This window comes from Prosopis cineraria, unplaced genomic scaffold (genome assembly GCF_029017545.1).
Source record: "Prosopis cineraria cultivar Desert tree isolate PC_DT_omini unplaced genomic scaffold, ASM2901754v1 PC7, whole genome shotgun sequence".
In the NCBI taxonomy this organism is placed as follows: Eukaryota; Viridiplantae; Streptophyta; class Magnoliopsida; order Fabales; family Fabaceae; genus Prosopis; species Prosopis cineraria.
Window position 1 is genome coordinate 34365977 of NW_026555338.1, and position 14915 is coordinate 34380891.

The 14915-nt window shown below is 33.6% G+C and overlaps 1 protein-coding gene across 2 annotated transcripts; it reads left to right on the top strand.

Moving 5' to 3' along the window:
• Window positions 1–8013: 8013 nt before the first annotated feature.
• Window positions 8014–13950, top strand: LOC129315417 (putative multidrug resistance protein). Of its 2 annotated transcripts, XM_054959076.1 has the most exons (7): window positions 8014–8396; window positions 8543–8597; window positions 8715–8902; window positions 9446–9903; window positions 10032–10572; window positions 11028–12988; window positions 13290–13950. In XM_054959076.1, the coding sequence occupies exons 1-7, from the start codon at window positions 8217–8219 to the stop codon at window positions 13657–13659; spliced, it is 3753 nt and encodes a 1250-aa protein (XP_054815051.1). In that variant the 5' UTR covers window positions 8014–8216; the 3' UTR covers window positions 13660–13950. The 2 variants fall into 2 exon arrangements, with proteins under 2 accessions (XP_054815051.1, XP_054815052.1); XM_054959077.1 differs by lacking the exons at window positions 8014–8396; window positions 8543–8597 and having other exon boundaries at window positions 8798–8902; window positions 9642–9903.
• Window positions 13951–14915: the final 965 nt, after the last annotated feature.

The window sequence follows — 14915 nt, forward strand, 5'->3', positions numbered from 1 at the left end:
AAACAATATGCCTTAAATAATTGAAAAGCATTGTAATATGCCTTAAATAAGTATCCCAAACTAATTGAAAAGCAACAAAATGATATTTAAGTAAACAAAATGAAACAATAGAATGATGATGGTGAGGTTCACCTTTCTTTCTTGATAAATCAAGGATTCTCAATGCAGCTATGGCGGTAAAACAAACTTGAGACCTATAATAATAAAATAAAGTTGATTGTGCAAAATAAAGCAAACCAGTCCTAAAACATGAAATATTTTGATAAAGTAAACATATTGAGGGTGAGGATTCAATCCCTAATTGCTTTCAAATGTATTGTAACAAATTCATTGCTTTTGTATAATGCCTAAATAGAATGTAAAAGAACTTGATTTTGGCCGATTTGATAACACAAAGGCAATTGAAAAAACAAAAACTTAAATAGTTGAGACTGTCGACTATGGCAGTAAAATAAAATTGATTATACAAAATGAAACAAACTAGTCCTAAAACATGAAATATTTTGATAAAGAAAATAAATTGAGGACGAGGATTCAACCCCTAATTGTTGATCTTAAAAAAGTAATGAAGGATTTGTGAGGCATAAAACACCCAGCACCGGCAATCGTCCAAAGAGTGGATACGAAACGAACTACAATGCGTTTGAAGAAGAGTGACAAAAATGAGGACTACCCAAAACAAATTGAAACTTATATTGAAATTTTTGTAAAGCTGATTCTAAAATGGAATTGTTGGAATAGGCATTGGGAATATGGGTAGGCGTAAAACAGTTGAATTAATGCCTCCCATTTGGAATGAGGAATGACAAAACGCTTGAAGAGAATGGGTAAGATCCTGTACATGAATAAATCAATTGAACCAATTGCGTGGGAGAATTAAAATTTAACTTAAGTAAATTGACCAATGGAAATAAATATATGCTGACCAATCAGTGGCCTCCTATAACTTTTATTAATATATATTGATTGGATCCTTCAAATTAAATTTAAATCACATTAAAAATAAAAAATTATTAAAATTATTTACAATGTTTTATTTTAATAAATATAATATATGATAATATTTTAAATTTAAATCATTTAAAAAATTTAAATGATATAAATCTCATCGTAATAATGAGCTGAAAAGTTGATTCCAACCTTCGTGCTTGCTATTTTTCCCCCTCCAGTCAAATTACTCTGTACACCTCACGCCCTCGAAATATTGTAAAAAAAATAATAATGATAACTATACATGCATATAATTCTGTTTTGCAGGCTTTTAAAAACTTTTGATGATGACCTTAGGTTTTGGGCGAAAAACTAATGACCCACTTTTAACAATTTTTTTTTAAGATTGTTCACATGTATTTTTTTATTTTAAGTAACCAGAGTTTATTTTCTTGTGCGATGTACGGGAAAATTAAAAAAGAAGAAGAAGAAAATCACATCAACCTATTGTAATTAAAATACCAAACTTCAAATGGCACAATAATTATAAACACACGTGTTACTAGAACTAACTCACTTTTCAGGCAAAAAAAAAAAAAAAAACTAACTCATTTTGCTAAACCTAACTTTTGTTAACATTTTTTTTAGATTTTTTCATAGGCATATACATTTTTATATGAAATTTTATTTGTTTTTTATGAGAATTTTTTTTACTTGTTCTATGTTAACGCCATATTATTTAAAAAAATATTACTTTTGATTTTTGTACTTTGTTTGAAATTTGATTTAAATTTTTATTTTTTTATTTCAGTTTCTATATTTTCTTTATCTATAACATTAATTTCTATTTTCAAAAGAACATTAATGTGGCACAAAGAGCACTAGAATTGTTGACGTGTCTATTAACACCGTAAAATTGTGATAATTTGCTAAACTAGCGTTGAAATGGATTTTTTAATCGCCTAATAATTATTTTTAAAAGCTACACCATTTTTTTTTTGCCTCAAAAAAGGTTAACTAGAGTTAAAAGTACAGGGTGAGTTGAATCCAAGTCAGTCTTTTTTTTATCTAATGTAGCTCTTTTAATTTATTTTACTAATTAAAAAGTCAATTTCTACATCAATTTTATGTTCAATGGAAACAAAGTATAGAGACTTGAAATAAAAAAAATGCAAAAACCTAAATCAAAATACAACTATTAGATAAATGGACAATTAATCAACAATACACGCAATAAAAAGAATGAAACAAACCAAATTTGAATAATTTATCCATCTTATAGATTGAGACAAGCATTAGATAACCAAAAAATAAGTTTTTATGTGCAAATAAATTAATAATCAATAAATTAGTAAAATTAATTGATGGCAAAAAGTAAAATAAAAATAATAATTTTGTTATATTCATAAATAATCATTAATAATACTTACATGTTTGAAAATTACAAGCATAGCAAATCGACAATATAACCACGAGTTACATAAATGAAAAGAATAAAATAAAGAAAGAAGAAATAAGTTTGAAAGTGAAGGAAGTTGGAAAAAGAAAAAAGAAAAAAAAAAGAAAAAATAAATTTGACAACCAAGGATTGAAGAAGAATAAAACAAAATAAATAATTTCAACAATTTATAAAGAAACACTGAAAGATGATTGACAACCACAAGCATACCAAATCAATAAAAAGGGAGATGAGAAAGGAATAGAACGAAAATGATAAAACATTTTTAACCAAGCCATTGATTAATTCAAATTTAACCGCTTTCAGTCCAATTTTAGTATGTAGTAAGCAGTGACTCTTCTCCCCCAACCAAGCTCTTTTTTTAATTATTAGTTTTCTCAATAATAATTTTTTTGGCGAGAAAAAAATTAATGATACTAAAAATTTCTTTCTTTATTTTAAAAATTTATTTAGTAATTTAATTATTTGATGTCGATAAAATTAATCTTGTGTGTAATTTATATATAGAAATGTAATTACTTATTTGTTATCGTGGAATGGAAAGTAATATATTGTAGTGCTTGAATTGTCTTTACTGGAGTTCATTGTGATTTTTTTTTTTTTTGGGTCAAGAGTTCATTGTGATCTTTTAAAATCATTTCTTGGACTGAGTTTAAGGAAAAAGCAAGCATCATGCTTGTTCTCAACATCTAATTGTCTGCTTGTTGGAGTTAATCAGTTAATAAAGAATGTGCTATAGATTTTTACCCCTTCTTACTCCCATCCATCCTTTTTATAAGCACATATTAATTAATAATTTTAATTAAATCAAGGAAGATAGTTAAAGCTAATTATTTCTTATAAAATTTCAAAATTACTCTCAGTAAAAGTCATTGGATAGAGGTGTTTGTTTAATTAGTTAAAAAGTTGTATAGGCAGTTAAGAATATTAAGTGACAAAAATTAGGATTAAAGATAAAAATGTCATAATTTTTTTTTTTGCAAGAGATATTTGATATTTTAGATTTTTTTATAAAGCAATGTCAACTTCAAACTTCTTTTTTTTTTTGGCCAAAAAAGAAAGCCTATTTTATTAATTACAAAAAAATTAAAATACATACAATGATAGTTGAAGTCAAAAAAAAAAATAAAATAAAAACCTACAAATATAACCTAACACACACAAAAAACTCACCAAAAAAAAATAAAACCAAACACAAAAATACAATAATCATGTCAAACAAATAAAAATGAAAAAAAGGCAAAGAAACAAATTAATTAATCAATTCCTGTTTTGAACAACTTAGAGTTGTAACTTTATCAAGATTTAACATATGAGTTAAGATAAATAGAGGTGAGATCATCACGCCAACCAGATTGATCTTCCTTTTAGCATTACCTGCAAAAAAGTTTGCAGCCTTGTTACAATTTCGGTTAACTAAGGAAAAAACAAGTCTTCACAAACTTAAAAAAAAAAAAAATGCAACATTACCTTGCAGTTAATCTAGACTCACCGTTAAATATAAACAATAAATATACATCCCCAGTCAAATTCAAACGTATTCCCTTTCTCCCCCTCTCCCCCCCTCTCTGCTGTCTCCCCCCTTCTGTTTCTCACCCTCTTCTGCAAGACTGCAACAAGAACATAAACTGATATACCTCCGTGAAGTCAGGTCCGTGCATTCTTGTGCCCCGACGCAAGATCCGCCCTGTGTTCATTTAACCATTCATTCCTACGCTTGTTCGTCGTTCTCAGCCACGCTGGTCCAAGTCTCTCTCGGACTAGCATCTGATATCATCCCAAACGCATATTTCTTCCCTCGGTCGCTGAAGCTCGGACCCATACGCCAACCCAAACGTATTTGTACCACCCCGTTTTTGCGTAATCCCCGCCGGTCGTCTCTGTGCTACGTGAACTTGACCGGAGTCGCGTACAGACATTGGCCCCCCACCATTACATTGCCCGGCAGCTCTGTAACTAGCTATTTGCTAGATTTAAATTTCTATTTGTATTGCTATCAAATTTGTATGCTGCGCTGAGGAAGCGGGATGATGTGAGAAAAGTGAGGCAGAGGATGAAGGGGATTGGCCTTCCAAAAGATGAAGGTTGCCGCTGGATTGAGGTAGGAGGTCAAGTGTATAGATTCTTGTTGGGATGCATCACTGTCGCATTCGAAGAAGATTGGGCAGACATGGGTGAAGTTGAGAATATGCAAAATTTGATACAAACCTGACACAAGTTATGTCCTTCATGAACCGGAAGAAGATGAGAAAGATTGAGAGACCATGGGGTCAGAGAAGAAGAAGAGAGAGAAGAAGTCAGGGAACACGTGTAAATTTGATTGTGGAAGAACAACAACTCAGGGAGGACGCATGTACATTTATTGGTCAAAGATTAAGGGTCAACATATATCTACTCAGAAGTGGGGTAATGCCGTATGCCTTTGTTAAAAAATATAAATTATTTTTAATTAAATTTTATTTTTTAATAATATAGTTATTTACTTTAAAATTAACTCTATCTTTTTATAAATATTTTATAATAAATATAAAATTATTATCTTAAAAAAATATATATATTACATTTTAAAAGATTAAAAATATTTTAAATTTTTAAACATTCAATTTTTCAAAAAATATTTTATATTTTTAAATGATGAGGGTACCATATTTTAAAATTTTGAGATAACATTGCTTTGAATAAAAGTTAAAGATATCAAGTGTAGCTTGTGAAAATTTTTTAAGATATTTTTGCTATTTAACTCAAAATTTTATTGTTTAAACAAAATATATTATATCAAGGAAATAAACATGTGGAAGGCCTATATAATAAGGACTAAATGGAGCAATTTATTAGCTTGGAATGAAGGATAAGGATTGATTAGGATCCCATTAGATACTTCAAGAAGTGAAGTCTGCTGAAAGAAAGATAAAAGCAACCAAGTGAGCCTCACCCAGTCACCTTTATAAAACTTGCATGTCCACAAATCAAATGGGATGGGCACACGTCTCTGTTTTTTTCTGTGTTTTGCCCCTCTTAACTTCTTTGTATGAAACTAGCTAGGAGATTCATGTTCATAAGAGATAGATGACTCTGAATTCTAGTATTTGTAATTCTGACTATATCTCAGAATCTAAATAGATAAATTTGTTTGGATATGCATCTATCGGCTCCATTGTGAACAATTTCACAAAGAACAGAGTCAGTGATAAATACAAAGAACACAAAGAACAGAGTATGCGGCTCGTTGATTGTTTGGCACCAGGGTAGGAATTAATTAAAGAACAGAGTATGTGGAGAATAACATTGAGATGAAAAATAAACAAGGCATGGTAGAATCCAAGAGTGATTGGATTATATTATGACTTTGGTTAGAGAGCAGAGACGGCAGTATAGTTAGTACTATCATGATTCAAAACACTTCAAATAACGCAGATAGAGACACTTGGATAAATAAACGACAAACACTGCAGATAGAGACACTTGGATAAATAAACGACAAACACTGTTAGGAGCTGCCTGTTTAAAGAGTGACATTTTCATATTCAATCATTTGTTGATAATAACAACGTTGTCAATGGCATTTGATAGTCTGTTTGTAGTTTTTGGCAACAATATGCCATGTCTGCAGTCAGGAATCTACCCTCTATATAGTTCTTTTGGGCCAAAGGAATATACATTTCGTTCCAATAAGCATAACAGCATACCTTTTTTATGATTTCTATCTTTGTTCATTGGTTTTGCTTTAACAGGTACTCTTTCTGTGAAAAGATATAAGATATTTTTTAAAGAATTGAATGTTAAAAAGTGTAAGACATTTTTAATCGTTAGGTGTAACTATTGCTTTTTTTTTCTTCAAAAATATCCTTATTGATGAATGACATTTATTGTAAAATATTTAATAAAAATAAATATAAAAAGATAAAGTTAGTTTGAACGTAAGTAATTACTTTATTGAGATGTAAAATTTGATTAAAAATATCTTATATTTTTTAACGGAGGGAGTAAACAATTTTTAATATTGCCACAACAAGTTCTGAAGGAAACAAATTGTTTGTGCTTGTTTTGCATTGAGCGAAATAATTTTTATTTTTATAAGATGCATACGTATACACGTATATTTCTTGTCTAGAACTATTGAAATTATGTTTTATCTGTAAAATTACTTTTTAAATTTTATCATGGATGCCAACGGACACATTAATTAGACTTTGTGCAACCTTTTTTTTTTTTTGCAGACACTTGTGAATTATAAAAATTTTGAAATCAGATTAACTATTGACATTTTTTTCTGCACATGGCTTGGGATTGGAGATATCGTAATGTTAAAATAGGTGTGGACTGTAATGATGGCTGTTCATGTATTATCCAAAGAGAGATGGTGCTTCCTAATGCCCCTAGTGGCTGAGTGAAAAGCGGTTTTTGTCACTTTTAGGTAGAGACTGGCAAGTTGATGTTGCTCATGTTTATCGTGAAAGGAATAGATATCCTGATTTTTTTGGCTGCCTTTGCTTTTTCTTTGGATAAAGGTTTGCACGACCTGGACATGCCTCGAGATGATATTAGGAGACTGTTGTAAGACAACGCCCTTTGCTTAGGAAATTGGAGACTTTGCAGAATTGCTTTCTGTTTTTTTTTTTTTAACTTCTTCCCCCTTGTAACCAAAAAAGAAAAAAAAATCAGATAACTGTCGTTGTATCAGTGGGATAATCCTCTTGAGTATTCTAATATAGATTTCATTGAAGGTGTATAATTTGAAATTCATGACACAAGATAGATTATTCCATTTACGCAGCAGAATCCTAATGAGCTTACAAAAGGCCAAAGAGAGTTACGCCATCACGTCAAATGACGAGTGATTAAATTTAAAATGGTGAATTTTAGGTAGGAGAAATGAGAGACGTGTTTTTAATATTCATTTTTTTACCTAAAATATTTTTAAAAATATAATTTTTTTTGGTCAATTTTTACACATGTTCTGATATATTTTAGTTTGCATTAAACTTATACATTTTATTCCTTTTTCCCCTTGCATGAAAGGCATTTCCTCCGAGTTGAATCAAATAAGGGGATTTTCTCTCCTTTTTTTTTTTTTTTCAAGAACCCCTGACCAAACACACCCTTTTGTTGCATCTTAGTTTAACTATAACTGAAAATAATTTAGACGGCAGCTTGACACACTTGGATGGAATGCTTCCATATATATAAAAACGGTAATACAAAAGACCCCGGGAGCCGACTTCGCGAAGGTGACATTTCATTTTCATCATTTTTTAATTTAATGAACTAACAATATCAGATAAAACCATGCGTGTGGGCAAATCAATATATACTGAATTAGTGTGAACCAAAGTAACGTATAGTAGGGCCCTCTCTGGCCCTACGAAACAAAGCAAGGGCACGAAGACACTTCCAATAAACAAGCCTCGAAATCATCAAATCTTGGCCATTTTCCAATGACATTTAGCCATTAACAGTAGTTGACCAGGCCTGATTGGCCACCTATTATTCTCAATGATAACAACGCCAGAATAATTCTTTGCAGTTACCAAAGAGCTGCAACAAGCCAAATGGATTCCCATGTATATGGCTGGCCAATGAACGAGATACATGTAGAGATACCTTTTCTAAGAAGCAAACACTTACGTACGGCAGCCTACCAGGGAATACGAAGGACAGCGGCTAAATCCATGTGTGCCAAGCCAAAGCACAACCTCGTGGTAAAAAGACAAGGGTATAAGCCGTGTGTTGCCTGCTGATACTGTGGTGATCTAGGAAAATCTTACTGGGCAATATCATATAAGACTCAGGGTGGTGAAGGTTTTTGTGTGAAGAGGGCGAGCGGATAATGGCAAAGCAAGGCATGTTTCGATATGCAAATAAGGTGGACAAGTTGTTGATGCTGTTTGGGACGTTGGCAAGTTTTGGAGATGGGATTCAAGTTCCCCTCATGATGTTCATTCTCAGCGATGTGATTAATGCATATGGAAGCCCAAACATCATTTTGACAAAGAATGATGTAAATAAGGTTGGCTTTCTTAATGAAATATCAGTTATAATTCATTGCCATACACACACATTTCATAAGTAATCCCCTTCCCAAAAAAGAAAAAAAAAAAAACGTACTTATTGTAAGAGCAGTTTTTGAGATTGCTATTCAATTTGTTTTTTCAGTATGCTTCAAGGCTTTTCTACGCAGCAATGGGAGTTGGACTTTCAGCTTTCATTGGTAGGTTATGTTTCTCTTGAAACACAAACTTATCAGATTATGCAGCTTGATTGATGTGAGCAAAATAAAGCTAATAACTTTCCATACTTCGTTCCATTTGACATTTGGCTATTGCAGAGGGAATGTGTTGGGTAAGAACTGCAGAGAGACAAACTTCCAGAATAAGAATGGAATACCTGAAATCAGTACTTCGACAAGAAGTTGGTTTCTTTGACGCTCAAGCAGTAGGTTCTTCAACAACTTACCAAGTTGTCTCCCTCATTACAGTTGATGCCAACTCAATTCAAGATGCTTTAAGTGAAAAGGTGCCATCACATTATGTCTTTGAAACCAATTTATTTAATAAAAATCACAAAGAAAAAACTTGTTTTTAGGTGTTTGCCATCAAATTTTCAATAAAAGCATGATAGGCAAAGTCCTTCTACAATTCAATTCAATGTTACATATCTGGGTCATGAAAAAAAAAAAAAGAAAATTCCTCTGTATGTTATATGTTTCTTGAGAAACCTGATGGCAAAAAATTGAGGAACTCTGCATGAATCTTGTCCTATATACATCACGTGTCCAGATTTCTTCGATAAGTGCAGGGAAAGTTCTAAGAACAAAAGCGCTTTGGATTATATGCTCCCAAAATCAACTGGCTTGTTACAGAAGATAACACTTTGTTTCTACCTTTCTGGCGATAACGCAGTCTAAAGTAACTTTTAGTGAAAACATATTGAAATTGAACTTCACATGAATTTGTAATCAAAAAGGTGATTTTGGAATATTTTGATTGGAAGCCAAAAACTGAAAGTAAATGTCTGATGTTTATGCTTTTATCCAATTATATCTACTTTTCCGCTCAGATACCAAACTTCCTCGCTGGCATGTCAACCTTTCTATTCTGTCACATCTTTGCACTTGTACTATCATGGAGACTTACATTGGCAGCTATACCACTATCAGTCATGTTCATCGTTCCAGCACTTATATTTGGGAAGATCATGTTAGATCTAGCAATGAAAATGATTGAATCTTATGGAGTTGCTGGTGGGATTGCAGAACAAGCTATATCATCAATAAGAACTGTTTATTCATATGTGGGGGAGAATCAAACACTGAACAGATTTAGCAATGCACTTGAGAAAACTATGGAATTGGGAATAAAGCAAGGTTTTGCAAAGGGGCTGATGTTAGGAAGCCTAGGAGTTATATATATCAGCTGGGGCTTTCAGGCTTGGGTTGGAACTTATTTGATCACTGAGAAAGGAGAACAGGGTGGCCATGTATTTGTAGCCGGCTTCAACGTTCTCATGGGAGGCCTGTGAGTCAATTTGTCATTATTTATTTTCTAGTCTTATCAATGGTCTTTTTGAGTTTTAATTAAATTCTTTCGCACATTAAATTTAAGTACGTTCTCATTTTAATATTTTACGTACCAATGAATTTCAGGAGTGTCTTAAGTGCACTTCCCCATTTGACTGCTATCACAGAGGCGACAGCGGCTGTCACCCGTCTCTTTGAAATGATTGATAGGTTACCAACTATAGATTCTGAAGACAAAAAGGGAAAAGCTTTGTCACATGTGAGAGGAGAAATTGAATTTCAAGACATTTACTTTTGTTACCCATCTAGGCCAGATACACCAGTCTTGCAAGGACTCAATCTTAGGATTCCAGCAGGCAAGAGAATAGGTCTTGTAGGGGGTAGTGGTTCCGGAAAGTCCACAATCATTGCATTGCTTGAGAGATTCTATGACCCTGTTGAGGGAGAAATACGCTTAGATGGCCACAAGATCAACAGACTTCAGTTAAAATGGTTGAGATCTCAACTTGGCCTAGTAAATCAAGAACCTGTTCTTTTTGCCACAACCATAAAAGATAATATACTGTTTGGAAAAGAAGGGGCATCCATGGAAAGCGTGATAACTGCAGCTAAAGCAGCAAACGCGCATGATTTCGTTGTCAAGTTACCAGATGGATATGAAACCCAAGTAAGTTAAAATGGGAAATGGACTTAATAAGTAATTTTTGAGTTGTTCTGCTTGAGTTTATATTTGAAGGTATCACTATGCTTCTTTTTGACGTTTTTAACATAAACGTTTCTAATGCTTTTTCGTATGCAAAGGCAAGAAATGCTACTGAGATGGCTAATATATCAGTTAACAATCATCATGTTTTTCTTAGCAGACAATATACTGTCCTATAATACACATTATTGTGAATATTGTCTAGTCTTGTTTTCATTAAATTATACTCTATTGAAGAATGCAGAGACAACAAAAATAGTTTTTCTTAACATCCATCTTTTCTCAGTTGTCCTTTATTAAAAGGAGAAAGTCATTTTTTCGTATACGGAATCCAGCTTTTTTTTGCCAATACAAATCTGGTTTTAATTTGCTTTAACTAAATCCTTCAGTAATGAACCTATATGCCTTTTTTTTTCCAGGTTGGGCAGCTCGGATTTCAATTGTCTGGTGGGCAAAAGCAACGAATTGCCATAGCAAGAGCTTTACTCAGGGATCCAAAGGTTCTGCTGCTTGACGAAGCTACCAGTGCACTAGACGCACAATCTGAAAGAGTGGTGCAAGCAGCAATTGATCAAGCTTCAAAAGGAAGGACTGCAATCATTATTGCTCACCGTCTGACTACAATACAATCTGCTCACATTATTGCAGTTCTTCAAGCAGGGAGACTGATAGAATCAGGTACCCATAATGAGCTCATGGAAATGAATGATGGACAAGGTGGGGAATATGCAAGGATGGTGAAGTTGCAGCAAGTGACCACACACGATGAAGATTTCAGGAATCCCAATCTTCAGACAGAGGAAAGGAATCCCCACCACAAGATAAGCATTTCACCGGGCCCAGCAAGTATCAGATCAAACACACCAAGCACTCCAGTTTTATTTCCATTTAGTCAGCCATTTTCCATGGGGACACCTTATTCCTACTCAATCCAATGTGATCCTAATGATGATAGTTATGAAGATAGCTTCAAAAGATCAACTTATCCAGCTCCTTCGCAGTGGCGTTTGCTAAAGATGAATGCACCTGAGTGGGGAAGAGTAGTGTTTGGATGCTTGGGTGCAATAGGCTCAGGAGCTGTCCAGCCAGTAAATGCATTTTTTGTGGGAACACTTATCTCTGTCTACTTTGACACTGAAACCTCAAAAATAAAGTTCAAAACTAGAGTCTTGGCACTTACTTTCCTGGGAATTGGCGTTTTTAACTTCATTACAAGTATTATTCAACACTACAATTTTGCAGTTATGGGAGAAAGACTGACTAAAAGAATACGAGAAAGATTGCTTGGAAAATTGTTGACTTTTGAGATTGGGTGGTTTGATGATGAAGAGAACACAAGTGCAGCCATTTGTGCAAGATTAGCCTCTGAAGCTAGCATGGTTCGCTCCCTTGTTGGAGATCGTTTGTCATTACTGTCTCAAGCAATTTTTGGATCTATCTTCGCTTATGGTCTTGCATTGGTGCTTACATGGAGATTATCCCTCGTGATGATTGCTGTACAGCCATTAGTCGTTGGGAGCTTTTATTCAAGAAGTGTCTTGATGAAGTCTATGGCAGAAAAAGCCCGAAAAGCTCAAAAGGAAGGAAGCCAACTTGCAAGTGAAGCTGTAATAAACCATAGAACCATAACAGCCTTCAGTTCTCAGAAAAGGATTTTGGCCCTTTTCGAATCTACATTGGTAGGTCCTCAAAAGGAGAGCGTTAGGCAATCATGGATTTCGGGCTTTGGTCTTTTTAGCTCACAATTTTTCACCACTACTGCAGCAGCTTTAGCTTACTGGTATGGCGGGAGGCTTTTGATTGAGGGGCTCATAGAACCAAAGCATCTTTTCCAAGCATTTTTCATCTTGCTCTTCACCGCATATATCATTGCAGAAGCAGGAAGCATGACTTCTGACTTATCTAAAGGAAGCAATGCAGTTCGATCAGTGTTTAGAATCTTGGACAGAAGAAGCGACATTGATCCTGAGACCACACGGGCAGTAGACATAAATAAGAAATTAAGAGGTCGAGTGGAACTTAAAAGTGTTTTCTTTGCATATCCAACCAGACCTGAGCAGATGATTTTCAAGGGTCTGTGTCTTAAAGTTGAGGCAGGGAGAACACTAGCACTAGTGGGACAAAGTGGTTCCGGTAAATCAACCGTTATTGGCCTCATTGAAAGGTTTTACGAACCATTGAAGGGAACAGTGTGCATAGACGAACAAGACATTAAGTCCTACAACTTGAGAGTTCTAAGGTCACGTATTGCCCTTGTAAGTCAGGAGCCAACCCTTTTTGCTGGAACCATTAGAGAAAACATTGCCTACGGGAAAGAAAAGGCAACTGAAGCTGAGATAAAGAAGGCTGCAACTCTAGCTAATGCCCATGAATTTATAAGGTATGAGAACTACAATAGGAAAAAAATTCTCCTCTTATTTGATATTTCATGGGAAAAAGGGCTTGTTTTCCAAATTTTAATGAAGCATCAAGAGAGAAAATTCCCACTTCTACTGCATTTCTCGTAAAAGGGAAACCAAGAGAGTTAGTGAGCTGACTTAGGTGGGTGCTATCAAGGCCTCACCTCTTTCTAGGCTTCATGTAGTACTGCATATGATCAATTCCAATTAAGTTTTAGTTGTTTTTTCTCCTAGCCTAAATCTTAGCCTTTGTTTCTTATCTAGTGGTTATTTTCTTGTCAGTGGCATGAACGATGGGTACGACACTCATTGTGGAGAAAGAGGGGTTCAACTGTCAGGAGGCCAAAAACAAAGGATAGCCATAGCACGTGCAATGTTGAAGAATCCTGCAATTTTGCTGCTAGATGAGGCTACCAGTGCACTTGATAGTGTGTCAGAGAACTTGGTTCAAGAAGCACTAGAGAAGATGATGGTTGGCAGAACATGCATAATTGTGGCTCACAGGCTATCTACTATACAGAAATCAAACTCCATTGCTGTGATTAAGGATGGGAAAGTTGTGGAACAAGGTTCACATAATGAACTCATTTCTCTAGGGCAAGATGGAGCATACTACTCTCTTGTTAAACTTCAAAACGGTAGATCTTTTTGAAGGTAAATCAAAAGAAGCTGCAACATAAGATAGGCTTTTCCCTTTTTCACTTTTGAATTTTAGAGACAAGATCGTAACAGGTTAATCAGGAATAACAACATATATTTCCTAGATTTGGGTGATCCCTTTGTACCCAAATATGAGTTTAGAGAAGTGTCAAAGTTGTAGTTATGTATTGTGAGAGAAGTGGCTTGTTTGAGGATTGTGGTGTGTGAAGTAGTAGGACCTTTGACGTATAAATAGGTCTTGTATTGATTGCATGATGAAAATGGAAAAGCAATTTCTAGTGCCTCTCTGTAATCTTGCATCACAAATCATGAGGTTTCAGTTCCTCGACCACCATATGAGAACTGCCACTTAGTTGATAGATTAATATTTGAATCCTAGATCTGACTCAATAGAAATTGCCTAGAGACACTTCCATAAACAAGCGGCCAAAAAGCTTAAACAAACAACGTTTTGAATACATTTGATAACCTGTTTGAAGCTTTTGGCTAGAACGCCAAGCATGTCAGAAAATGCATCTCATTGCAAGGGAGAAAAAGATGCTTCCAGCCAGCCAAAAGGCGTCCTCAAAACAGGAAAAAAGAAAATACAAGCACCGAACCAAATCCTTTCAAAATCTCATATAATTCTTAAACAGTTTCAAAACGTATCCAAAAAAAAAAAAAAACAAAAACAAAAACAAATATAACTCTTGACCTCTATCTGTATCTTACCATACTTTTCCACGTTTTCCTCCAATCTCCTGCCTGTAACTTATACATAAGCTAGCCCATTGGTGATAATTTTTATTGGTAGATGTTACTTGCAGTATGCTAAAGGGCTAGAATAACTCACCTGTTTGGTAAATATTTCTAGTGCAAAAACACTGACAAATCATGGAGATTAGATGCATTTGGTTTTTTGGCCAAAAGTTCATTTACAAAAAGTTCATATGACAAAAATTAATTTAATGAAAGTCAGTTGTTATAATAAAATTTATGTTTGAATATATTTTTTTAAAAGTCAATTTGATAAACTAAAAGTTATTTAAATTATGTGCTTTTGAATGTATAATTACCAAAAAATATTAATTTATAATGATTTATAATTTTTGTTATACAAGTATAATATATTTGAAATGTTTATAAGATGTGATAAAGATTTTAAATGACATAAAATTGATCTGTATTGCTAAAAACTTAATCTCTAATTATTTATACTTTTTAATTTAATTTTAAAAAATGTGATAAATATTTTTAATTTTTATTATA